At 37.6% G+C, this 27,518-nt stretch overlaps 1 protein-coding gene across 1 annotated transcript in view; it reads left to right on the forward strand.

Annotated features, from left to right (window-relative positions):
* The window catches only part of GABRA3 (gamma-aminobutyric acid type A receptor subunit alpha3), a 254,392-nt gene that overhangs the window by 146,336 nt on the left and 80,538 nt on the right, over nt 1-27,518 (forward strand). Inside the window, exons 4-5 of the mRNA XM_057718114.1 lie at nt 7,314-7,381; nt 26,409-26,629. Of these exons, the coding sequence (XP_057574097.1) occupies nt 7,314-7,381; nt 26,409-26,629 (289 nt within the window). The remainder of the gene's footprint in view (nt 1-7,313; nt 7,382-26,408; nt 26,630-27,518) is intronic.

The raw sequence follows: 27,518 nt of genomic DNA on the forward strand, positions 1-27,518 counted from the left end.
CTTTGTGCTACCCAATTATGTGGAATTTCTCTTGTCTTTTTGGCAGTCTGAGGTCTCCTGCCGGCCTTCAGGAGGTGTTCTCCAGGAGCCACTCCCCAAGTGGCTGTGTTTTTCAAGTATTTGTGTGGAGGAGGGTGATTGCCACGTCCTACTCCTCTGCCATCTTTCTCCAGTCCCCCCTCTTTACTAATTTCTTTCCCCCCTCCTTCTGTAATTCCAGTGCTCTATGTGGTGGACACTATCATTTGTCCAGTATAGCCATGAGGTTCTGTTGCTATTTTTTCAGACATTTTTTTTGCTGTTCTTCACATTGGATAATTTCTGTCAATCCCCAAGTTCACTGACTCTTTCCTTTGTCGTCTCCACTCTGCTATTGAGATAATCCAGTGAATTTTTTATTTTGGTAATTGCTTTCTTCATTTCTAAATTTTCAAATTGGTTATTATATATTTCCTAATTTTTCTGTGAGAACGTCATCTTTCTGTTTATTTTAAATGTATTTTCACTTACCTCATGGAACTTAGTTATAATAGCCATTTAAAAATCTTTGACTGAAATTTTCAACATGTAAATCGTGTTACAGTTGATATTCATTGATTGTCTTTTCCCTTGAGAATTGGTAATGTTTTTCTGGTTCTTTCTAAGTAAAATAATGCTGAATTGTTTTCTGGACATTTTGACTATTATGTGGTCTCAGCCCTGTTATAATGCTTTGGAGAATGTTGATTTTTTTTTCTTGTTTGTTTTAGCAGACAGTCAACTTGGTTAAAAAGTAAGGTCTGCCTTGCTTTCTGTGGGTGGTGGTGCCCATCTCTTTTAGTTTTCAAAGCTTTTGCTATGCTGCATTTGGTTTATGTCACACATGTATCACTGAGAGGATAGTCCTAAGGCTTGGGCTGTGGTTTACATATTAATTCATAGCTCAATTATCAAAATCTTTGCTATGTGGCTTTTAGTCTGTCCTATACTTGTGCTACTCAGGATTAGTGTGAAATTAGGTGGTGGTTTAAATCATAATGTACTTCTCAAAGCCTTTGGCACACTGCCTTGGGTCTGTTCTAGGCATGTGCTTAAGGGTAAACCTATGATTTGTGAGAGTTCATATAAAGAATTAGTGGATTCTCTTCTTTAACCCTCTGTACTCTGGGATTCCCCAGACTCTCTGGTCTGCAGTGGGCTTTTCCCCCTGATTCTCTGGCAAGACAGATGTTTCAAATCAGAGTTTTAGCTATTTGTGCCACTGTCCCACTATGCAGCTTTGCCTTTGAGGTAGAACTGCAAGAGAAAAGAATAAAAAAAAAAAAAAACAGGAAACATATTTCCCTGTTGGTTGCTTTTCCAAGTTTTGATTCCCCTCCATAATCACCTGTTCCTTTTCAGTTTTCAGAGTCCTTAGGTATCTCTTTTGTATTTTTTCCAGAGATTTTATTTATAATCATTGGGAGAGAAAGCCTGTACTGCATCTACACCATGATGCCAAAAACCAGTTTAGGTTTGTTTTAATTTTAGTTTTTCACCCTCTTTTTCTTACTGTCCTGTGGTTTTGTAGTTTGCTTATACTCTGATCCCTATTCCAAACTGGACTTATAGCAGTATTTTGGAAGTTTCTTCTCCATTGTGATATTGCTGATCCATTCCTTGCCCAACAAGTCACTTGGCTCAATTCCTAATCCCAAGACTACGTCTTTGTATATCATGTCATCCCTACACACCTGCCAGCCCAAGCCTGCTGCCTCAAACAGAGTCATACCCTAGGCATCATTTCATCTTCACTTTTTCTAGCCTCTTTACAATGAGAGCCCCAGCTCTGACCAACAATTACTCAGCCTACTTCCAGTCGTCTCTTTTTTACAGAGAAATATTTTAGTTTCTTTTACTCTACTTCTTATTTTCAAACCCAGGACTCTGGCTTCAACATTACTTACACCATTGATTTGTTTCTGTTCCATGATATTTTGATCTTTTATTTAAAACAATTATATCTGTTTTATTATATCTTTTATATTTTATCTTTCATTACTGTGTTTATTACCTGTGCCATCTTATCTGGAAGTTCCAAACATTTCTTAAGAATGACAGTGTATGTGCCTCTGGTAGCCTCTTCTAAACTATTATGGCCAATATTTTTAATATTGGAATCATAACAAAATTGATTCCCTTTTTTACAAATAAACTAAGGTATAGTTAACTTGAGGTAGGACCAGTGTTAACCCAAGTCTCCAGATTCCTATACCAATGTTTTTTCCACTTACTAACTTTATGCTTAAGCTAAAAATCAGTAGGCCCTGGAAAAATACCAGAGCATGCTTGTAACATTTTAGAATATTTCAGCTGTTTTAAAGATTCTATTGCTTTTCCCCTGGCTTTCAGCTTGTTCTGGCTCAAGGATGTGACTCTAGAGTAGAGAAGACATTGTGTAGTCTGCCTCCAACTTATTTCTTGCTTAGTATTTGGGCACTGCTTCAACTTCCCTCTCTAATTTTGTTATAATGTTGCCCCAAGGAAATCCTACTAGCTCTTGGGAGTGGCCTCTATTTTCAGTGAAGGGCTATGAACCGCTGAAAAGTCTGCTCTCTGATGATTTTATTTCTTCCATACCTGTTACTGAAATTTTTTTCTATGTGGGTGGCTAGTTCCACACATCTGCCCTTTTTTTCTTTGGAGCTACAAATCCAAATATTGCCTTTGGTCCCCATCACAAGGAAGGGATGTCACTAGAGAGGTCTGAGAGCAGAGATATTCTAGGAATGTCCTTCTGTAGACCTATATTAATGCCACTAGAAGAACTGAGCACAGCAACCTTTTTTGAGAAAAGTCAAAATGCCATTTGAATATAGTGCTTATTTCTTGTTTTTGCCACTGCTCCTATCTCTTTAGTTCTAATTTAGTGCCTCTGATCTACTCTGGGCTTAGAAACCAAAAGACCAAAAAATCAGAGAATATTTTTCTGAAATGGACTTTAGAGATCTCTGTGCTAAAACTCTTTATATTTTAGTTAAGGAAACCTAGGCTCAGGGAGATAAAATTCTCATTCAAGATCATAGAGCTTGTTAGTAGCACTACTTGACCTTGTACCAAGATCTTCTGAAATCAGATTCAATGCTTTTTCCACTACACTCTGGGTAAGTATTAAGTAACAAATAATAGGTGTACAGGAACGGGAAAGGAAAAGTTGGAGGAGGGAAACATCTATAATGAGCGACAGACATGGGACCATTTGAATTGACGCTTGAAATATCTGTTGGTACTTTACAATTTAAATGTTAAATGCCAGATTAAAGAATGAGATAATGATGAGGAAGATGAAATGCTGAGAATGATAGCACAGGAATCAGTGTTTTAGTGGAACCAGTGAATGAAGTGGAGTGATCTGAATGGTATGTACTGTCTGCCAACTGTAACTGGCTTGGGACTGAAAGATGAAATTGGGGGGGTACATTAAGACTGAAATTCCTGAGGATTTTAGGAAATAGGCAGTGAAATTTATTCTGTACTACCTTTGTGAAGATCAAGATTCTAGCAGTAGTAGAGCAATAGTAGAGTTAATGAGAACCCATAGTGGTTAAGTTGGTGGTTATTATGGTCTCTCTTAAATCTTATGGTATTTCTTACTGGTGTTTCATTATAAAGATATGTTGCATGCAGCTAGCTATTAAGATTTGCTTTACATTCCAGGTGCCAGACACTAGATGGAGTAGCACAGTGCTAGACCTCTAGCCTACCAAATGTCAAAAGTTATGAACTTTGTCCAAACAGCCTGCGAAAGGGGGTATGAGTCAATTGCAGAGCTTAGATTAGAGCTTAGGACCTCTAATACAGACTTTTGTCATATCTGCTTCCCTAAGCCATCTGTCTGTAATTCCTCTGAAGAGCTTATCTGTGATTAATGCTGTTGGGGGTGGGTGTCACTGAGTACTTTCAGTGTCTCAGTCCCCAAGGATTATCAAAGACAAATGAAAAGGCCATTAACAGAACAGAGCACTCCAGCTCTCAGATCTAAGAGAGGCTGCCCATAAGTCATTGTAGCCCACTCCCTAAATCCATGTTGCTAGCGGACCCAGCTAGTCACATGGGAGCTCATTTCTGGTAGCTCAGTCTCTCTTCAAGATGAAAAGTGTACACAACAGCAAGTACTTATTCTCTAAAACAGGAAAGTCGGAACTTTGTTTCTTTAGTCAAAGTCCCAATCCTTAAAACCTCACTATTCTCAGGAAGACTGTTATTGGGAAGAATTGAACAGTCCATCGTAGCCTATAATGAGATAAAGGGGTATGGTTGGCTTTTGTTCATGTCATTCACCTTATGATCCTAAAAAGAACTGTGACAAAGTTTCTTCAGAAAACATGTATCAGAGTACCAGTTAGAAAAATCAGACCTGAGCCAGAGGAAAGTGAGTGTGGGATAGTGAGGGTGCTTAAAACCATGTCAAAAGAGGGGAGACATAAAGGAAGTCAGGATATTTAGTCTGGAAAGGAACAAGAAGAGCAGACTTAGGGGTACCATGATCACTTTCTTTCAATCTCTGAAGGTCTTTAACTCTCAAAAGAACAAGAAGCAGACTTTGTTGTGTGGATCCAAAGGGCAGTGCTAAAACCAATGTTTATGTGTGTGCTCAAGTGGAGAAGCTAGAGTTGGGGAACCTACTCTGGTTTCTAATCAAAGGAGAAAATTCACAGCTTCTTGGGAACCTATTTCAATTCAAACCAGAAAATACAGTTTGTTATGAGCAACATAGTCAATATAAACACAGTGATCACTTGCTAATTGGCTTATCTTTACTCTTTCAGATCAAAAGCAAGCTGGAATGACATTAGAAACTGGTTGATAAGTTCCCCACCAATGGGAGTTCCACTGAGGGCTAAGGTCATGTGTGTTTATATAAATACAGATTTTAAGTGCTTCCAATACCACAGTAAATTTGTAAAAGGAATAGATAATTCAATTTACCTTTGATTTCAGAAGGTAATATTAGAAGGAAATTGAATCTCCAAAATAAATAAAAAAGAACCAAGGCACATTGGAAAATATTTATTTTTAAAAGAAAAATACCCACTTATCTCCCAATTAAATCATTTTTCACATTTGAAACATGAGAAGGCTGTGAACAGGGGCTAGACTATGAATTATAGCCCTCACCACTGTTAGTCTAATTCGCTGGTCTTTTCATTTAATTAAATGAAATAGCAAACTTCTAATCATTCCTTCACACAGAGGAGCTGGAGTGGTGGGTGGATACTCTCTTCTTTGTCTGGGACTGAGGACTTTAGATTTCTGGGTGAGTTCTGTGCACTTGGCCTTATGGGTGTCTCATATGGTCTCACCTCTGGAATAGTTTTAAGCAGCAGCAGCAGCTAACATATATTGAACACTGGATTTGTTCTAACTACTGAGCTCAATACTGTCTTCTTAAATCCTCAGAGCAATTCTGAGGTATGTGCTATCATTATCCCAATTTTCCAGATTAAGAAACAGGCATAGAGAAGTTAAGTGACAAAAGGCACACAAAGAGTAAATGGCAGAACCCAAATTCAAACCCAGTAGTCATGCTTTTAATCATTGTACAATACCTCTACAGGTACTTCTGTGTGTTGTCACATACGCTGCTCCAAGGCAGCTGGATTTCCTAGTCAAAAAATGCGATTTAGTAATTAGGGCTTTGTGGTCCCTGTGTAGAACACTGGGGGAATATCAAATATGCATGTGTTCACCTGGTCTTAGAGTAGAGAGCCAGAGATCTACGAATTTAGATATAGCGTATTAAGCATAAGGGATGGCTCTGGAAAATGGGAAGTCAATACGATATAAAGTACATCTGGGCTAGGATGCAGGACTGGATGACTATACTGAATATGCTACAAATGGAGTAGGTGTTTCCATTACCTCTCTATGAGAAAAAAAGAAGTAGTGTAATGTACAGCACAGGGACTATAACAAATATTTTATAATAACTGTAAATGGAGTATAATCTATAAAAATATCAAATCACAATATTGTACCCTTAAAATTAATATAATATTTTAAATCAACTATACTTAAATTGAAAAGAAATATAAATTTTAAAAATTAAAAAAAAATAGTGCCATAGACTGCAGTAACCAGCCTAATTATAGTATACATACATCAAGTCCTATATGGGCTTTATTGGTATTAGCTATGCTACTGGCATGCTCTACTGGGGTTAGGTATGCTGGGCTGGAGTGGACTATGTTTGAATTTACTGTAACCATGAGGTGTTTGGTAGGTGGGGGAATTGACTTTGCTAAGCTGAAGTAGGCTACCCTTTACTCTGTTTGAGGTATGCTGGAGTGGGTAGGCTAGTCTGAGCTATAATGGGATAAACAGGGCTGACAGAAGGAGGAAAAGAGAAACTTAACAGTGCGATAACTTCACCTCTCTATCATTTTCCAACTTGGCAAATATATATGTGATGAGATTCATCCATTACTACAGAAAATGTTCAGTGAGCACCATTTGAGTAACAGGCTCCTTTTCTATATACTGGGGATACAGAGATAACAAAACAGGGACACTGCCCTTCAGGAGCTCTTGGGTTATGTGGGAAGGCAGACAAGCAAATAGACAGTTACAATAGAAAAAAATGGAGAGTGTATCAGGTGATATCAATCATCTCCAAATCTCAGTCACTTAACCCAACAAAATTTACTTCTCATTGATGCAAAGTCTATTGCAGATCCAGGCAACTCTCCAGGGCAGTTGTCCTTCAAGTGTTGGGTCATCATTCCAGGCTTTTTTCAATCTCATAGTAGCTCCATATTAACATATATTTACATGATGGCCATGGTAGGAAGGGTCTTGCATTGGACATTAATTGTTCCAGCCAGGGAGGGACACATATTACTTCTTTCTACAACCAAAACCAGTCACAAATCCCCTCCCTACTTTAAGTGGGCAGGGAAGTGGGAGTACAATCATCCTATGTTCCTGAAAGTGGAAAAGAGTTGGCTACTGGAACATTTGTAACCTACCACAGGAATGGATAATCCCAATGTGAGAGCCCGACATGTGTGAATGTTAGAGATCTCGAAGGGCCCTCCCTAAACTTTGGAGTTTGGGGATTCTACTGTCATTCTCAATGGTACCTAAAGGGATGGACTTTATTTCTGCACCTAGCATATTCTCTGTGAAGAAACAGTACAAATGAGAGTTTTTTGAGGGCTTTTCCTATGATTGTACCAAGTATCCTTTCTTAGAAGTAACACGTTTTCTATCATTTGGAAGACTGCACTGGATTCTCTTTGAGCTAAAACAACAGGTTATCATAACACTCTGCTTTTCTACTTTCTTTCAACCAGATGCAGTGACTGAAGTTAAGACTGACATCTATGTGACCAGTTTTGGCCCTGTGTCAGACACTGACATGGTAAGTATAGTTTCTGCAAAGGTAAAAGTGAAAGATGATACAACAAATCAAAGAAAATAAATTGGGGTTTTCCTATGGCAGGGCCTTGGAGCCATATTCTAAGGAGAAGTCTTGTCTCATGAATGCCCTACCCTTGTCGTCTTACATTTAGCTAAATCCATATTTCGCCCTGCTCTCCCCACCTATTCACATATCAAGCATATATCCCCCATCAGGAGTAGCCTTCCTTTCTTTCTACAACATATCTTTAAAAATTCAGCTTCACTCCCTATCCTCAATTAAACTTTGACCTCATCCTTCACATTTGCCAGCACCACACACATATTAGCACAAATAGGTCATGTGAGGAGTGCACATGGTGGGGACTCAGTCTAGCAACTGGTAGTGTCATTCAAGAAGTCCATTCCTTGCAAACAAGCCCTATTCATCAGGGAAGTGGACAGACTGTGGTGATGTAAAATGTTTGGAGGAAGAGTCAAACCTACTTCTAGAAACTGGTCCTTCTGCAGATGTGAGCAGATGTGAGGAGGAAGGGAGCTTCAAAACAGATTCAAGGAATAGAGTAGGGCACAGCAGAACTAGCAAGGGTATATGACTCATGAGCCATCTACAAGGACTTCAACTTCTCCTGTCATTCTCCCTTTCTGCCCAAGCAAAGCATGCAGTGGAGAGTTGAGGCAGGAGACCTTGTCCTAATGGAGCACCTGATCAATGCCTACTTCAGATACCCAAATATCAGATATTTGAAAAATAATCATGAAGGGAAACAAAGAAGCTATTATCTGCTCAGTATGTCGGATAGTTATTAGAGGCTCCATAAAGTTTTGCTGAATGAGTGACTTTGTGTTGAAAATTAAAATCTTAAAATCAGAAAAAATATGTTCAAAAGTATGAAATGTCCATGCTCACCACATAGATTTTTTTTTCTTTACCTCTATCTTCAGTGGAACTACTACTTAGCAGGGGACGAAGCTTATTTAGATCTATTGGGTAAATATAAACAGTTGTGTAGTGTCATGATAGCGTTTTTCCTATAGGTAATGTAGAGCTACTGAGTGGATATGACTAGGGCAGTAAAAATATACATGTGTTGTTTTCGAATGATTGATCTGGCAGTCTATACAGCACGAACTACAATGGGGAACAGAGTGGAGGATGAGAGTTGGTTTAAGCATGTTGATTTTACATGGCTCTTCCTTCAATCAGGCAAGATGTAGGAGTCAGTTGGAGAAACAAGTTAATTCTCAGGAGAGGAAGTCATGAGTGGTTGTGATGCCAGGCAGGGGGAAGGTAGAGGCCTGAACTTTGTCTTTTAAGTGTGGAATAAAGAAAGGGATACAGAGATATAATAAATTCCCTGTGAACTCCTTAAGGGCAAGTACCAAGTACTCCATGGCTTGCCTAGCACTTCATAGAGTACTTGACACATAGGGGGAGCTCAGTGAGGGACATGTTTGACATAAGATTGATGGAGGACATGAGTCTCTCTTAGTAGCAACAGGAAAGCCTGTATGTCTAGATTGCCCCCTCTCAACCTGTTAACTGTTAATGCCCACAGCTTCAGATCCAGGCATGCATTAAAACTGCTGCTGGGTGCTCCTTCAACAAGTACACCTTAGAGGCCCAACTCTGCATTAAGAGGCTCTAGGGAATCCCATATTCAGAGAGCTCATATGCTATTTAGGATAAGCAAATTCACAGGGAGGTGAAGCTCTTTTTGTATTGCTGGGAAATAGTAATTGATTAGGATTTTCATAAGAAAGCAACTAAAGCTACTCTTTGGACACACACACACCCACACACACACATACTCACTCATTCACTCTCACTTATGAATCAGCATCCATAAATACATTCAGACAAAACAAGAAAGTGTGTACACAATAAAAAACAGCCTACACACCATCCCAGGCACTCCATAGACACACATGTGCAAACAGATACCCAAATTCAGGGATACTACAGAAACAGACACATAGCCCCTGCCCAAACCAGCTTGTCTCCCTGCACTTTTCCCACCCAAGCAGGCACACATGCGTGTGCAGAGTCTCTGGAGACATTTCAAACAATCCAGACGTTTTATCTCTTCTGAAGTTTCATCTTCCACTTGTTTGTCTTTCTCTTTCATGATTAAGCAGAAGCAACAGAATGGCTCTTTCCTGATAGGGCAGCCTTTGGTCAAATAAATTTTGGGTTATTTTTAGCTGAACTTCCATCCTGTCACAAGGCAGAATAACTATGATCACTCTGGCTGGGAAACAAATTTCTGGTGTTTTAAAATGTTTTTTCTTCCTGTATTACTTAGTAGACTGTGGCAATTGTGGCAGGGTCAGGGATGACTTTGGGTGAAGCATCAGATAGTCGTGTGACTTTAGCAACTAATTGAAACAAGAAAGCAGGCTCCCCTGAGACCACAGCCTACTTGGAAAAGTAGATGAAAATTAGGGCTAGCTGGGTTCTTGACTTTCTTCCAGCCAAACAGGGGGTTTTGGTGCATTATATTTTTCTAAGGAAACAGAGACAGTCTTTTGTTCACAAAGGGGGAAAATTGTGGTGGCAGTTTGAGCATTGAAACAGCACCACCCATAACTCATTGTAGCCATTGCACTCCTTGGTCAAACACTGACCCCCACAAACATAGATCCTGAGTTTGACAGCTCAGTAAAGGGTCATGTCTGTTTTGTTAGTCTCAGTACTACCAAGGCCTGACTCAGTGTTTGGCATTTGGCAGACTCTCAACTATTTGTTAAATTCAAGAATGAATGAGATGGAACAAATTAAAATTGAGGGAAAAATAATGACTGTTCCTCCACTTGAATGAAAGTTAGTTCTTCAAAGGCAGAAAACATGCCAAATAAATCTCTGTATCTCCAGCACCTAGCACAGGATCTGACACAGGTCCTCTGTGTTTGTTGAGATGATATGAAATGTTAGTAGCAAGACCTGAAGATACAGAATGAAATTAGCTTTTTTTCAGGAGATGCTGTTAAGTAGCAAGACTAGTTAGTGAATGATTAATGACTCTAACTTTTGGGCACTAGTTTTGGTGGCTTCTCCATCTATGAAAATAAGGAGCTGTGACAATAGAGAATTAAACAGAGACGAAAGCTGAAGAGAGGTGGGTGTTTCTGATGGGAAAGTCGGGGAAAGAAACAATGCAGAGTACAAGACATGAGTTGGAAGCTGCTTACAATGGGAACTTTACAGGCATCATGAATGAAATCTTGTGTTAACCATTTGCAGCAAATGGAGCTTGATGGTCACACAATATATAGTTCCTCAGCAGTTATACCAGCCCTGTGTCCATGGTCTCCTAGGAGAGAAACAGAACAAGGGATATGATGTCAATTTGAATGAACTGAGGTCATATGACTGTCTATAATTTTCTATTTTTAGGATAGTTTAGACCATTTTCTCAATATATGGAAAGATGGTGGGGGTGGCAATGATAGGAAGACTGCAGAAGATTTAGTGAAAATGCAGTTTCATTGCCACTTCTCTCGCAAATTTGGTCTGTCTATTCCTTATCTGTGAGCAATGGCTCTTCGCAAGTGGAAATTTTCCCTGGTCTCTCAAGATCCTCTGAATTAGAATGCAGAAAAAGTGGGATGCTGGCTTAAGAATGGCAGAATATGCATATGGTCAGTGATTAGAAAGGAAAGTAGAAAGGTAACAGTATTTTTAAAGAGAGTAGATCTTAAATGTTCTCACCACACACATACACATGCACATAAACAGTGACTATGTGAGATGATAGATGTGTTAACTTGATTGTGGTAATCATTTCACAATGTATATATTAAATCATCATGTTGTCAACCTTTAAAAATCACATTTTACAACCTAAATATACAATTTTTTATTTGTCAACCATGACTCAATAAAGCTGGGAAAAAAGAAGGGTAACAGCTGGGAAAAACTTTGGATTTTCTCCTGGTCCAAACCACCTTCTGTGAAAGCTTCCATCCTAGCTTCCAACCTAAGGCCCCAGGCTTTGCCCTGGTCCTTGAGCATGCTGGAGGTGCAGGGATCCAGGGTCCTGAGTTAGGTATTCAACAAATATCTATGTGAAAGCACTGATAAAGCTAGTGAGAAATAAAGAGGATAAAGAGAAGCAATGTTAGTAGAGTCAGAGAGAGAACAACTGGGGAACTTAAAATGCCAATTCTAGGTATTGTCAACCTCACCCTCTTACCAGGGATACTTTAACTGTTTACATACCTGCTAGGTAACAAGTGTCAGTGCCATTTGTTAACAGAGAAATTTCCTAGGGTACACAGTGGACAGCCAGGTAATGATGCAAGTAGACAATACAATAAGAGAGCTAAACATTTAGCTTAACCAAAATTAATTAATTAATTAATTAAATGGAGGTTTGGGAAATGAGGACCCATAAAATACATTATAATCATAATTCTTGGTAACAGATTCAGGTGACATACATTTTGGTCTGACAACTGCTTATGAAAATCATGCAAAGTTACCAAAGTATCCAGAGACTGTACAGGAAAAAAAATGGTGTTAACTATGTAAGAAATAAGCCCACTTGTCCTATTACCAAAGGAAGGACATGGAAGCCTGGAGTATAGCAAAGCGAGACTTTAATATCCCTCTTGCAAGAGCGGGTGTCTGCCAGACAGGCACACCCAGGATGATTACAGCAAGCATTTTATCCCCTAGTTAGCAAATCTCTCGCCTGGTTCCTCATTGGCTGAGTACTATAGGGTTCACATGCTTTCCCAAATATCGCCTACAGGTGAGGTTAAAATGAGTACTTTGTTGCCATTTGATTGGTGGGTTTAGACTTCCTCCAAGACAGCTGTGACTGTTATCATGCCTCCTTTTGTTCTGCTACTTTTTGGTGCAAGCCTTTGGTCATATCAGCAAACTTTACTCCATTTTCTGGAAATGAATCATAAAACATCTATTGTTTCTCACAATTAAAAGTAAATACACATAGGGACTTTTCTGTGGTAGTGGGCTTGAAATTATTGGACCTGTTTCCTCCCTAGCACAGGAGAAAGTGGCTGCGTCCACTTCAAGTCCTCCCTTACTGGTGGTCTCAGGCACAGAGTGGATGGGAGCATTCGTCTATTTTGAAAGCCTCTTAAGCTGTCAGTTTCCTCTTATTCCATAGGATACCATATTCCCAGATGCACTATAGAAAGGGGTCCATGTCTATGGGGTTTTGCCTAGGAATATATGATCAGGAATCTCCTGGGCTACTTTTATGTAAAATAGACAGGCAGGACACATAACGCTAATAAGACTATTTCAAAGGATAAATACAACTGAAAGAGGCATGTGGATTATGATCTAAAATAGAGAATAATGGAGAGAAGGCAAAGAGCAAAGGGAGGACTGGATGGCCCCTAGACCACAGAAAGTTGACCCACCCGTGCAGGCCCTTTCTGGTAGCCTGCCTTGATACACGGCACAGTGTTAGAGAGTTGAAGACATTCAAGCTCTAACACCAAGCCAGAAATTCTTCCACAAGAGCTACCATGTCATCTCTGAGCAGTGTAGGAAATGTATTAAGTACCTTTCCCAGGAGGCAGACTTAGGCTTATTATCTGGAAGATTTGATTTAAATGCCTCACAAAACAACAGAATTCATTTGTCAATTTGGAGGCAATCATCCTTGGAGAGTATACAAAGGCTCAATTTGCAAGGAAGGAATTGATTGCATTTCTAGAATGGTCAGGTCAAAATTGAATTGCTCTTGGCCAAAGGTCGTGTGATACTTATAGAGTAAATAATTACTATGTGATTTTCCTCAATAGTTTTGACTATGTAGAGAATAATATATAAAAAAATTGGATAACCATCACCCAACATTTTATTTTTTATTTTTTGTAAGCTCTTTATTGGAATATAATTGCTTTACACTATTGTACCAGCTTATGAGGTACACCAGAGTCAATCAGCTGTATTTATACACATATCCCCATATCCCCTCCCTCCCGCGACTCCCCCTCACCCTCCCCGTCCCGGCCCTCTAAGGCATCACCCATCATCGAGTTGATCTCCCTTTGTTATACAGCAACTTCCCACTGGCTATCTATTTTACACTTGGCAGTATATATATGTCTATGCTACCCTCTCACTTCGTCCTAGCTTCCCCTTTGCCCCCCGCCCCCGCCCCAAACCCATGTCCTCCAGTCCATTCTCTGCATCTGCATCCTTATTCTTGTCTTGTCACTGAGTTCATCAGTACCATTTTTTTTTTTTTTTTAGATTCCGTATATATGAGTTAGCATACTATATTTGTTTCTCTCTTTCTGGCTTACTTCACTCTGTATGACAGGCTCTAGGTCTACCCAAATCATTACATATAGCTCCATTTTATTCCTTTTTACAGCTGAGTAATATTCCATTGTATATATATGCCACATCTTCTTTATCCATTCATTTGTTGATGGACATTTCGGTTGCTTCCATGTCCTGGCTATTGTAAATAGTGCTGCAATAAACATTATGGAACATATTTCTTTTTGGATTATGGTTTTCTCTGGATATATGCCCAGTAGTGGGATTACTGGGTCATATGGTAGTTCTATTTTTAGTTTTTTAAGGAACCTCCAAACTGTTTTCCATAGTGGCTGTACCAACTTACATTCCCACCAACAGTGCAGGAGAGTTCCCTTTGCTCCACACCCTCTCCAACATTTGTTGTTTCTAGACTTTCTGATGATGGCCATTCTGACCAGTTTGAGGTGATCCCTCATTGTGGATTTGGCTTACATTTCTCTGATGATTAGGGATGTTGAGCATCTTTTCATGTGCTTGTTGGCCATCTGTATGTCTTCTTTGGAGAAATGTCTATTTAGGTTTTCCACCCATTTGTGGATTGGGTCATTTGCTTTTTTGATATAAAGCTGCATGAGCTGCTTGTATATTTTGGAGGTTAATCTTTTGTCCATTGCTTCATTGACAACTATTTTCTCCCATTCTGAGGCCTGCCTTCTTGTCTTGTTTATGGTTTCTTTTACTGGGCAAAAGCTTTGAAGTTTCATTAGGTTCCATTTGTTTATTCTTGATTTTATTTCCATGATTCTAGGAGGTGGGTCAAAAAGGATCTTGCTTTGATGTATGTCATAGAGTGTTCTGCCTATGTTTTCCTCTAGGAGTTTTATACTGTCTGCCCTTACATTTAGGTCCTTAATCCATTTTGAGTTTATTTTTGTGTGTGGTGTTGGGAAGTGTTCTAATTTCATTATTTTACATGTGGCTGTCCAGTTTTCCCAGCACCACATATTGAAGAGGCTGTCTTTTTTCCAATGTATATTCTTGCCTCCTTTGTCAAAGATAAGGTGCCCATATGTGCTTGGGCTTACCTCTGAGTTCTCTATTCTGTTCCATTGATCTTCCTTTCTGTTTTTGTGCCAATACCATACTGTCTTGATCACTGTGGCCTTGTAGTATAGTTTGAAGTCAGGAAGCCTAATTCCATCAACTCCATTTTTCCTTCTCAAGATTGCTTTGGCTATTCAAGGTCTTTTGCATTTTCATACAAATCGTAAAACTTCTTGTTCTTGTACTGTGAAAAATGCCAATGGTCATTTGATAGGGATTGCGTTGAATCTGTAAATTGCTTTGGGTAGTACAGTCATTTTCACAATGTTGATTCTTCCAATTCAAGAACATGGTATGTCCCTCCATCTGTTTGTGTCGTCTTTGATTTTTTTCATCAGTGTCTTATAGTTTTCTGCATACAGGTCTTTTGCCTCCCTATGCAGGTTTATTCCTAGCTATTTTATTCTTTTTGTTGCAATGGTAAATGGGAGAGTTTCCTTAATTTCTCTTTCTGCTCTTTCATTGTTAGTGTATAGGAATGCAAGAGATTTCTGTGCATTAATTTTGTATCCTGCTACTTTACTAAATTCATCGATTAGTGCTAGCAGTTTCCTGGTAGAGTCTTTAGGGTTTTCTATGTATAATATCATGTCATCTACAAAGAGTGACAATTTTACTTCTTCTTTTCCAATTTGCATTCCTTTTATTTTATTTTCTTCTCTGATTGCTGTAGCTAAAACTTCCAAAACTATGTTGAATAATCATGGTGAGAGTGGACACCCTTGTCTTGTTCCTGTCCTTAGAGGGAATTCTTTCACTTTTTCACCATTTAGAATGATGTTGGCTTTTGGTTTCTCATAAATGGCTTTTATTATGTTGAGGTAATTTCCTTCTATGTCCATTTTCTGGAGAGTTTTCATCATAAATTGATGTTGAAATTTGTCAAAAGCTTTTTCTGCATCTATTGAGATAATCATATGGTTGTTATCCTTCAATTTGTTGATATGATGTATCATGTTGATTGATTTGTGTATATTGAAGAATCCTTGCATTCCAGGGATAAACCCCACTTGATCGTGGTGTGTGATTTTTTTAATGTGCTGTTGGATTCTGTTAGCTAGTATTTTGTTGAGGACTTTTGCATCTATATTCATCAGTGATATTGGCCTGTAATGTTCTTTTTTTGTGACATCTTTGCCTGGTTTTGGTATCAGGGTGATGGTGGCCTCGTAGAATGAGTTTGGGAGTGTTCCTCCTTCTGCTGTATTTTGGAAGAGTTTGAGAAGGATAGGTGTTAGCTCTTCTCTAAATGTTGGGTAGAATTCGCCTGTGAATCCCTCTGGCCCTGGGCTTTTATTTGTTGGGAGATTTTTAATCACATCTACATTTTCCGTAAATGTGATTGGTCTGTTCATATTTTCTATTTCTTCCTGGTTCACTCTTGGAAGATTGTATTTTTCTAAGAATGTATCCATTTCTTCTAGGTTATCCATTTTATTGGCATATAGTTGCTTGTAGTAGTCTGTCATGATCTTTTGTATTTCTGTGGTTTCTGTTGTTACTTCCCCTTTTTCATTTCTAATTCTGTTGATTTGTGTCTTCTCTCTTTTTTCCTGATGAGTCTGGCTAATGGTTTATCAATTTTTTTTATCTTCTCAAAGAACCAGCTTTTATTAATTAATTTTTTTATTAATTTTGCTATTGTTTCCTTCCTTTCTTTTTCATTTATTTCTGATCTGACCTTTATGATTTCTTTCCTTCTGCTCACTTTGGGTTTTCTTTGTTCTTCTTTCTCTAATTGTTTTAGGTGTAAGTTTAGGTTGTTTATTCGATATTTTTCTTGTTTCTTAAGGTAGGACTGTATTGCTATAAACTTCCCTCTTAGAACTGCTTTTTCTGCATCCCATAGGTTTTGGGTTGTTGTGTTTTCGTTGTCATTTGTTTCTAGATTTTTTTGATTTCCTCTTTGATTTCTTTAATGATTTCTTGGTTGTTTAATAGTGCATTGTTTAGCCTCCAAGTGTTTGTACTTTTTGCAGTTTTTTTCCTGTAATTGATATCTAGTCTCATGGCGTTGTGGTCAGAGAAGATGCTTGATATGATTTCAATTTTCTTGAATTTACCAAGGCTGGATTTGTGACCCAAGATGTGATCTATCCTGGAAAATGTTCCCTGTACACTTGAGAAGAAAGTGTATTCTGTCGTTTTTGGATGGAATGTCCTATAAATATCAATTAAGTCGAGATGGTCTAATGTGTCATTTAAAGCTTGTGTGTCCTTATTTATTTTCTGTTTGGATGATCTGTCCATTGATGTAAGTGGGGTGTTCAAGTCTCCCACTATTATTGTGTTACTGTCAATGTCCCCTTTTATGGCTGTTAGCATTTGCCTTATGTATTGAGGTGCTCCTATGTTGGGTGCATAGATATTTACAATTGTTATATGTTCTTCTTGGATGGATCCCTTGATCATTATGTAGTGTCCTTCCTTGTCTCTTTTAATAGTCTTTACTTTGAAGTCTAATTTGTCTGATGTGAGTATTGCTACTCCAGCTTTCTTTTGACTTCCATTTGCATGGAATATCTTTTTCCATCCCTTTCCTTTCAGTCTATATGTATCCCTTGGTCTGAAGTGGGTTTCTTGTAGGCAGCATATAGAAGGGTCTTGTTTTTGTATCCATTCAGCCAATCAGTGTCTTTTGGTTGGAGCATTTACTCCATCTACATTTAAGGTGATTACTGACTGTGTTTTCCTATTCCCATTTTCTTAATTGTTTTGGGTTTGTTTTTGTAGGTGTTTTCCTTCTCTTGTGTTTCCTACTTCGAAAATTTCATATAGCAATTGTTGTAAGGCTGGTTTGGTGGTGCTGAATTCTCTTAACTTTTGCTTGTCTGTAAAGCTTTTGATTTCCCTTGCAGCGTAGGGTATTCTTGGCTGTAGATTTTTCTCTTTCAGGACTTTCAGTGTATCCTGCCATTCCCTTCTGGCCTGCAGAATTTCTGCAGAAAGGTCAGCTGTTATCCTTATGGGTTTTCCCTTATATGTTATTTGTTGCTTTTCTCTTGCTGCTTTTAACATTTTTTCATTGTGTTTAATTTTCATTATTTTGATTAATATGTGCCTTGGTGTATTTCTCCTTGGGTTTATTCTGTATGGGACTCTCTGTGCTTCTTGGACTTGGTTAATTATTTCCTTTCCCATGTTTGAGAAGTTTTCCACTATAACCTCTTCAAGTATTTTCTCAGACCCTTTCTTTTTTTCTTCTCCTTCTGGGATGCCTATGATTCGATTGTTGGTGTGCTTAATGTTATCACCAAGGTCTCTGAGACTGTCTTCCATTCTTTTTATTCTTTTTTCTTTTTCCTGCTCTGTGGCAGTTATTTCCCCCATTCTATCTTCCAACTCACTTACTCATTCTTCTGCCTCAGTTATTCTGCTGTTTATATTATCTAGAGTATTTTTAATTTCAGTTATTTTGCTGTCCATTACTGTTTGTTTGTTCTTTAGTTCTTCTGAGTCCTTATTAACTGTTTCTTGTATTTTCTGTATTTTGTTTTGGAGATTTTGTATCATTTTTACTATCATTACTCTGAATTCTTTTTCAGGCATTTTTCCCATTTCCTCTTCATTTATTTGTTCTTGTGGGTTTTTTTTCTGCTCCTTTGCCTGCATGGTGTTTCTGTTTTCTCATGGTAGTCCCAACTTCAGAGTTTGCTTGTTCCAGCAATAAAGGGGTTTAAAGAAGACTGTCCAAGCCCCAGACTAATGGCAAGGTGTTGAGTCAAACAAATACTAAGTCAAGGAAACACATACATGTATAAGACACACAAATACTGAATCCAATAGAACCTAAGGCACTAGGAAGACCTGACAGAAGAACCCCAGTATGCTATCAGACATTCAAAGAGAAAACCAACAGAACTTCAAAACAAAACAGAAACAAAAGCAAAAGCAAACAAACAAACAAGTAACACCACACACACACAAACACAAATCCAGGGAGATATTGAAAGCTAGGATCAAATATCATAAAGAGCTAGAGTACCACCAGACCGACTGAAGATTCTCAGAATGAAATGAGACAATTATACTAAGAACTAAGGTAAAGACAAAAACCTAATAATAAATACCAATGCAGTGTGTCATCTGGAGAATAAAGCAAGGAGACAGAGCAGACTGATAATGTTGCTTATAAGTACATTAAGATAAAATAAACTAAAAAAGGATAGAAGACAGGGCAACAGAAGAGTGTAGTATGACTGGAAATATGAAAAGAAAAAGAAAGAAATAGAAATGTATAAAAGGTAGAGATGAAAAGAAGGTAGGAGAGATACAGTCAGCACTACAAAAAACTTAGCTAGAAATAGCAATATATAAAAAGGCTAAAAATAAAAATAGAATAGAGAATAGAATAAAAAAATATGTTATAAAACTTGTAGATGCCTTAGGACTAAGATCATAATTAATAAAAACAAAACAAAACAAAACAAAAAACAAAAACAAAACTAGAACTGACCCCAGAATGGACCAGTTCAATAGAATTGATGCTAATATTTCTGTTTCCTTGGGCTGTCAGCTGTAAGTGTCCTTTTACCAGCCTTGGGTTCTTTGTATTCTTCTGCGACCAGCAGAGCTTCCTTTATTGTTCATCTGTAAGCACTGGTGTGTGGGGAGGAAGAGGGTACAACAGTGGCTCCTTCCCCTGGGAGTGAGTGAGCAATGGTGCCCTGTCTGGGTCACGTCAGTTCAGTCGGGCATGGTGGTGCCTGTTGCAGAGGGATGCCGATGGCTCAGGTGTAAGCAGAATTTCTCAGAGTTGGGCCACTCTGTAGGCTTTTGGCTCTTGGCTGCAGGCACTCTAAGCCAGCCCCGCCTGGGGGCCTTTGTTATCCCTGAGTGAATTAGCTTGGCCCACAGGGTCCTTCCTTTGTCCCTCACAGGCACCAAGAGAGGCTACACCTGTGGCTCCTCCCCCCTGCTTGTGAGTATCCAGCTGCCACTATGGTCTCACAGCTTTCTGCAGTAGGCACTCTTCACTGCGGATTTCTTCCCTCCTGTCCTCTTGGTCCATCTCCCCACTGCCAACAATGTTTCTCACCCTGAACCAGTTCTCTGGTTCCCATGCTCCTGCTCCCAGACCCCCTGTTCAGCTGTGAATCAACGTCTCAGTCCAGGCATGCTGAACCATGATGCGGACTTTCTGTGTGTTACTCACTCTTTCCCTTTTGCCACAGCTCAGCCGCTTCACCCTCTTTGAACTCGTAAATGCCTCCCTACTGACCCAAGGAAATTCCCCGTTGGAGAAGGGGTTTCCCCATCAGATAAGGGACATTTCCCCGACTTTGGCAATCTCCACTCTGTTTGAGATCCCTACCCTAGGGTATGCAACCCGTCCCTTTCCTTTCTTCTCCTCCTCTTTCTCCTTTTTTTTAATTTTCCCTCTGTCCTACCTGGTTATGTCGGGATCTTTGCAGTCCTTTCTGGTGTCCGAGGTCGTTTGCTGGTGTTCAGCTGGTTCTCTGTGGGGATTATTTCATCTTTTGGTGTATTCCTGATGCATCTGTGAAGAGGGATGCATTCCACATCCTACTTCACCACCATCTTTCTTCTCTCCATGGTGAAGTTTAAATAAGATTAAATAACCTTACTGGAGTGAAGATTCATGAGCAGAAACCTCCAGGAACCAGTGCCAAGGTAGGAAAAGCTGAACTGTAATTGAAAAATTGCTGCCTGCTCAGAGTGAACAATTCTGAGAGAGAAAACCTTCAGGAGGACTCAATCAGAGAAGAGCCCCCAGGATTCTGTCAACATTTTTAAATCTTAAAAATTTTGTCATATTTTTTTCATATTAAAAAATAATCTTTAAAGATACAAATAAAGCCCCTTGTGTATCCTGATCCCATTCCTCTCTCTCGCTTCCTCCTCAGAGATAATAATAGCCATGAATTTGGGGGTTTTTTTTTGGTCATTCCCATGCATACTCTAGACCCATAACTAAGGATGTATATATCACACGAAATAGCAAATATCACGATAAATAGAAAATAGTGGTTTTCATGTTTTCTAACTGTATAAAATGTGTCATAGTTTGTTTATCATTTTACAACTTTTAACTGTACTGTTATTCTTTTTTGATGCACTTAACCTAATTCATTTATTTTAACTGCTATCTTACAGCATATGAATATTTATTCATACATTCTTCCAATTCTCTTTTCAGTGTGCATTTTTAGTTTCCAGTTTTTTTTCTATTAAAAACAATGATTTTTTTGCTATTAAAAACAAACATTCTTGTACACATCTTTTTGTGAACATGTTTGAGTTTCTGTAGGGTGTGTACCTACAGATAACATTTCTGATTTGTAGGGTTTGCACATGTTTAACTTTTTTCAAGTGGGGCCAAATTACTCTTGTGATGGGTTGTACCAATTTATAATCCTACTGGCAGTATGTGAGAGCACCATTTCTCTGCACTTTTGCTAATGATTCATATTGTCACACTTTGCTTTTGCCATTCTGATGTGTATGAAATGATATGCAATTGATATTATTTGCATTTTCCTGATTAACTTTGAGGTTAAGCATCTTTTTATGTGTTTAGTGGCCAATGTATACCACTAAAGACAAGGTGTTTGTTATCACCTGCATCAGCAAAGGTAGAAACTCCATGTAGATCCTATTTTCTCATGTTGCCACTTCTGAATTGAAGTTTCTTTTGGTATGTGTGTGCTCGGTGGTAACTAGGTCATTTAATCTGATTCTAACTCCAAGAAAAGCTGGAAATTTTTGTTTTGACTCTTAATTTAGGAAGGCAGAACTCATAATATGGGAATTTCTGTAAGATTTCCTAGAAAGGCCAAACAAATGACTATAAGCAATAATGAATGTGACAGATATCCACTCTGTATTCTATTTCTAATTTTCTAAGAGATGTGTGTGTTTAATTATGAATGGATGTGAACATTTTGCAACTTCTCTTTTGTCCCCTATTAAGATGATTGCATGATTTTTCTCCTTTAATCTGTTAATGTGGCTAATTACATTAACAGGTTTTTCTACTTATTAGGCCATCTTTACATTTCCTGGAAGAATCAAACTTGATAATGATGTTTTAAAAATACATTTCTTGGTTCGTTTCACTATTATTTTATTCATGGTTTTTTTTGTATCTATGTTCATAGGTGTTCTCATATTAAATCACTTCTCATCACCTCAGCTGCTGCTATTCTGGTTCAGGCCACCATTGTCTCTGGCATATCCAACTGGAAAAAGCCCCAGATTTCCCTCTCTCTATTCTCATTTCCCTGCAATCTATTGTCTATAGGCTGGCTGTGATTATATACATATAATACACACACACACACACACACACACACACACACACACACAAACCCTGCCCCCACCTCAAAGTAGAGAAAATAGTTTAAATGGAATCTCATGTGTCCATCACCTGGCTTCAAAAATTATTGGCTTTTTTAGGCCAATTTTATTTAATTTATATTCCTACCCCTAACACCAATTGTCCCCTCCCCCTTTTTCTTTATTAAACTTATCAGCAGTTTTCTATCTTGTTTGGATTTTGTTCATCATCTGTATTATTTTTGTTTGTTTTCTGTTTCACTGATTTTTGCTTTTGTGTAGATCATTTTTTTCTTTACTTTTCTTGGGGTACTCTACGGTTCTTCTGGTTTCTTGAGGTAGATTAGCTTGTGGTTTTCCTTTTTCTTAAGACTATCTTTAAGGCTTCTTTATGGCTATCAATTTCCTTCTAAGTAGCACTTGAGGAATTGAATACAAGATTTCATTTATAAGCATTTTTACTGTTCAGTTCTATGCATAAGTATTTTCTAATATCCTTTATAGTTTCTTCTTTGTTTCTTAAAAAAATGTAGTGGTTTTTCTAATTTTCAAATGTAAAACTTTATTATTCATTTCTAACTTAATGTCTCATATTGAAACAAGATAGTCTATAGGATATGAAATCTTTTTTGTGTGTTTCTTGAGATTTGCTTTATGGCTTAACATATGATGATCTATTTTTTGGTAAAAAAAATAATGCTTCTTTTACTAAGAGTTAAATGGATAAGTCTATGTGTATTCCTTAGTTCATGCTTGTCAAAAGGATACTTCACATATTTTCATCATACAAATTATGGTCTGATTGATCTTTCATTTATTGATAATCTATGGTTTTGTCATTTTCTCCTTGTAATTCAATTTTTGCCTTACATATTTTGAGTCCATGTTATCCTTACATAAAAATTAAGAACATTTTTCACTTGATATATTCCATTTTTTAGTGTAATACTTTGTCCTGAAGAAAAGTGTTTGTTTTACAGTCCATGCTGTCTGTATTTTATAGTTCTATGACTTTATTTTAAATAGGATTTGCCCATACATATGTTTCCATCACTTCATTTTCTTCATTTTTATTTTATTTATTTTTTATTTTTTAAATTAATTTTATTTTTGGCTGTGTTGAGTCTTCGTTGCAGTGCGTGGGCTTCCTCTAGTTGTGGAGAACAGGGACTACTCTTCATTGCAGTGCATGGGCTTCTTAGTATGGAGGCTTCTCTTTATTGCAGAGCACAGGCTCTAGATGAGTGAGCTTCAGTAGTTGTGGCACACAGGCTCAATAGTTGTGGCTCGCGGGCTCTAAAGCACAGGCTCAGTAGTGGTGGTGCACAGGCTTATGGGCATGTGGGATCTTCCCAGACCAGGGCTTGAACCTGTGTCCCCTGCATTGGCAGGTATATTTTAACCACAGAGCCACCAGGGAAGCTGTTCACTTCATTTTCAACTTGTGTTTTTATGTGTCCTTAAGGTGTGACTCTTGTACATACATAACATATAGCTACATTGTTTATTTCATTAGATTATATTGTTTGTTTCTACTATCTTATTTTATATATTCTTTTCCCCTATGTTTTTATATGCTTTATTTTTTCTTGCCTTCTATGGGGTTGAAGCATCTTCTGTATTCCCGTTTGTTTTTCTCTACTCTTTTATAAGTTTTACATTCTATTTCTAGTATATTCTTAGTGGTTACCTTAAATGTTAATATATATACTTGACCTTAAATCTAATATCTCCAGTCTCCTCCCAAATAATACAAGAATATATTAATCCACATATCCCTACTCCCTCCTTCCATTTGGCTTACTGTAGTTATTTATTCCACCTTGTTTTTATAGCCCTTATCATCATTTGCAGAGAGCCATTATTTGTTTAGTTTACCCATAAGTTTGTCAACACTTGTGCTCACCATTCCTTCTTGTGTCTTCCTGCTAGTTTCATTTTCAACTACATGAAAAACTTTTAGTAGTTCCTTTCCTGAGAATTCATTCAATCATTTTTTAATTCAAAAAAATATTTAAACCAGCTACTATAGGTCAGGTAGGGTTTTAGGTGCTAGGAATATAGCAGCAAACTGAAAGAAAGTCTCTGCTCTCATGCAGTGTCCAGGCTAGTGGAATGAAAGAAAGAGTAAGCAAATAAAAATACATTTTGTCAGAACTATCTGATAAAATAATGCATGAAGAATACTAATGCATGGTAAGGGGAAGAAGGATTTCTATGTATGATAGGATGGTCAAAGAATGCTTCTCTGATATGGAGGCTTTAAAAATTTATTGAAATATAGTTGATTTACTATTTACTATTGCCAATCTCTGCTATACAGCAAAGTGACTCAGTTATACATATATAGACATTCTTTCTTTTTTTTTTTTTTCTGGCGACACCTTAGGGCATGTGGGATCTTAGTTCCCCAACCAAGGATTGAACCCATTCCCCCTGCATTGGAAGCACAGAGTCTTAACCTCTGGACTGCCAGGGAAGTCCTGGGACATTCTTTTTTTTTTAATATTTTTTCCATTATGGTTTATCACAGGGTATTGAATATAGTCCCCTGTGCTACACTGTAGGACCTTGTTGTTTATTCATCTTATATATAATATTTTACATTTGCTAGTCCCAAACTCCCAGTCCTTCTCTCCCCCAACTCCCTCCCCTTGGCAACTGCAAGTCTGTTCTCTGTCTGTGAGTCTGTTTCTGTTTTGTAGATAGGTTAATTTGTGCCATATTTTGGATTCAACATAAAAGTGATATCATATGGTATTTGTCTTTCTCTTTCTTACTTACTTCACTTAGTATGATAATCTCTACTTGCATCCGTATTGCTGCAAATGGCATCATTTCATTCTTTTTTATGGCTGAGTAGTATTCCATTGTATATATGTACCACATCTTCTTTGATATGCAGACTTTTGAATGAGGCCTGAATGCTGTGAGTGACCCAGCCATGAGAAAATCTTATTTTATTTACCTAAACTCATCTTTATTTTGAAACCACTCTTAAATGATAATCTAGTTGGCCATAGAATTCTTTTGGCTTCTAGTGTTGTTTAGAAGAAGTCTGCTATCAAATTATTATTTCTTTGTAGATAACATGCCTTGTCTATTTTGTTGTTTTTAAGATCTCCTTTTTGGTATTTTTCAAATCCACTATGTGTTGGCTTGGATATATTTTATTATACTGAGCTCACAAGTGACTAAAGTTCTTGAAGCTATGGATGCTTATATTTCAACAATTCTAAGAAACTGTCATCCATTAGTACCTTATTGTTTTCCCCCCATTTTCTCTATTCTCTAACTTTAGAACTTTGTTAGAAATATACACTGAACAAATTTTCTTCACATGTATTTTCCAGTTCACTAATCTCTCTTTAATAATATCTAATCTTCTATGTAACATATCCGTTGAGTTTTTCTTTTCACTGATTATTTTTCTTTCACAGAATATCTACTTCAAATAGACCTTTTTAAAATCTGTTTTTTTCTCACTCCTACCCCATAATGTTTGGATCTTTTCTCATGTTCTCAATCTCTCATTTTATACTTTTATCATTTTAATTATAGTTCCTTTATAATATCTATTTGATTTTTTATAAGCATATAGAGTTATTTAATAATAGAATGGTAAAATTATATCTTATATCCTGGTTTTGCATCTAGACTCATTTATGTTATATGAGGTTCTTGGAGGGGATATAATTTAGCTATATGTTGTATCAGCTGACTCTTGCTTATTACCATTTCCTTAGATGTTTTGTTGTTGTGGATTGTGAACTGCTTTTCAACAAGCATTTATTTATGGCCACGTCCCTCTAGAGTGTTTGCTTTTGTAAGTTAATCTAGAGGTATCCCCATCCTGAGACCTATTTTTATGTTAATTTCTCAGCTTGTAAGCCCCAAACCAGGTGTACATTTAATTATTAATCTCATATAAAGTCAAATCTAATGTGTTTTAGAATTTAAGGTTTTAGTTTTATGGTAATTGTCATATTGGCCTTCGATGTTCATATGGGATCATTTAGTAGAAGAGACAAGGTAAGTAGTTTGCTCTTATTAGAGATGCCACTGCATAGAGAAGGGGGCTCTTGCCTTTTCATAAGGCAAATTCTTGTGTTCAGATTGTATGATGTGCAGGGCAGTGTTGGCAGTGACCTTCCTAAGCAAAATCTTGTCAGACATATTATCTATGTACTTACTGATTACCATGACATTATTTCTAAATTATAATTATTTGCCATACCTACTAGTAACTACTGTTAATAGACTGCTGCTTCTCTGTATCAGAGGAAATACTGAAAAGTAATTAATATTTGCTAAGGGTATGTGAGTCCCCACCAGAACTCTACTGAAACGTTCTCTCTCTTTTTGTCCTTAGGAGTACACCATTGATGTATTTTTTCGACAGACATGGCATGATGAAAGACTGAAATTTGATGGACCCATGAAGATCCTTCCACTGAATAATCTCCTGGCTAGTAAGATCTGGACCCCTGATACCTTCTTCCACAATGGCAAGAAATCAGTGGCCCATAACATGACCACACCTAACAAGCTGCTCAGACTGGTGGACAATGGAACCCTCCTCTACACCATGAGGTCAGAGAGTGGCGCAGCTCATCTAAAATATACTGGGGGTAGGACTAGGGTTGAAAGCAGTATGTTTTAAGCTATCCATTGAAAATTCTGTCAAGCTTACAGATTAGAAATGCACCTATAGGCATATATTTCCTGACACATTTGCAGGTATGCACACTTACTGACATATATATTATAGATACACATATAAATGGAGAGTTGATGAACAGGCACATGAACAAATGTTCATCTTCACTGATTATTATAAAAATGCAAATGAAAACCACAATGAGGTATTGCCTCACACCAATAGGAATGGCCATCATTAAAACGTCCACAAATAATAAGTGATGGAGAGGGTGTGGAAAAAAGGGAACCCTTCTACACTCTTGATGGGAATGTAAATTGGTGAAGCCACTATGTAGAACAGTGTGGAGATTCCTTAAAAAAGTGAAAATAGAGCTAACATATAATGCATCAATCCCACTCCTGGGCATATATCCAGAAAAAACAAAAACCCTAATTTGAAAAGATACATGCACCCCAATGTTCATAGCAGCACTATTTACAGTAGCCAAGACATGGAAACAACACAAGTACCCATCAATAGATGATTGCTTTAAGAAGGTGTGGTGTATATATATAAAATGGAATATTACTCAGCCATTAAAAAGAATGAAATATTTCCATTTGCAGCAGCATGGATGGACCTAGAAAATATCATACTAAGTAAAGTAAGTCAGATAGAGAAGGACAAATATTATATGTTTTACTTACATGTAGAATCTAAGTAATACAAATGAATCTCTATACAAAACAGAAATAGACTCACAGATTTAAAAAATAAACTTGTGTTTACCAAAAGGGGAGAGATAAATTAGAATTGTAGGATTAACATATACACACTACT

The sequence above is a fragment of the Hippopotamus amphibius genome, chromosome X (assembly GCF_030028045.1).
Source record: "Hippopotamus amphibius kiboko isolate mHipAmp2 chromosome X, mHipAmp2.hap2, whole genome shotgun sequence".
Classification (NCBI taxonomy): domain Eukaryota; kingdom Metazoa; phylum Chordata; class Mammalia; order Artiodactyla; family Hippopotamidae; genus Hippopotamus; species Hippopotamus amphibius.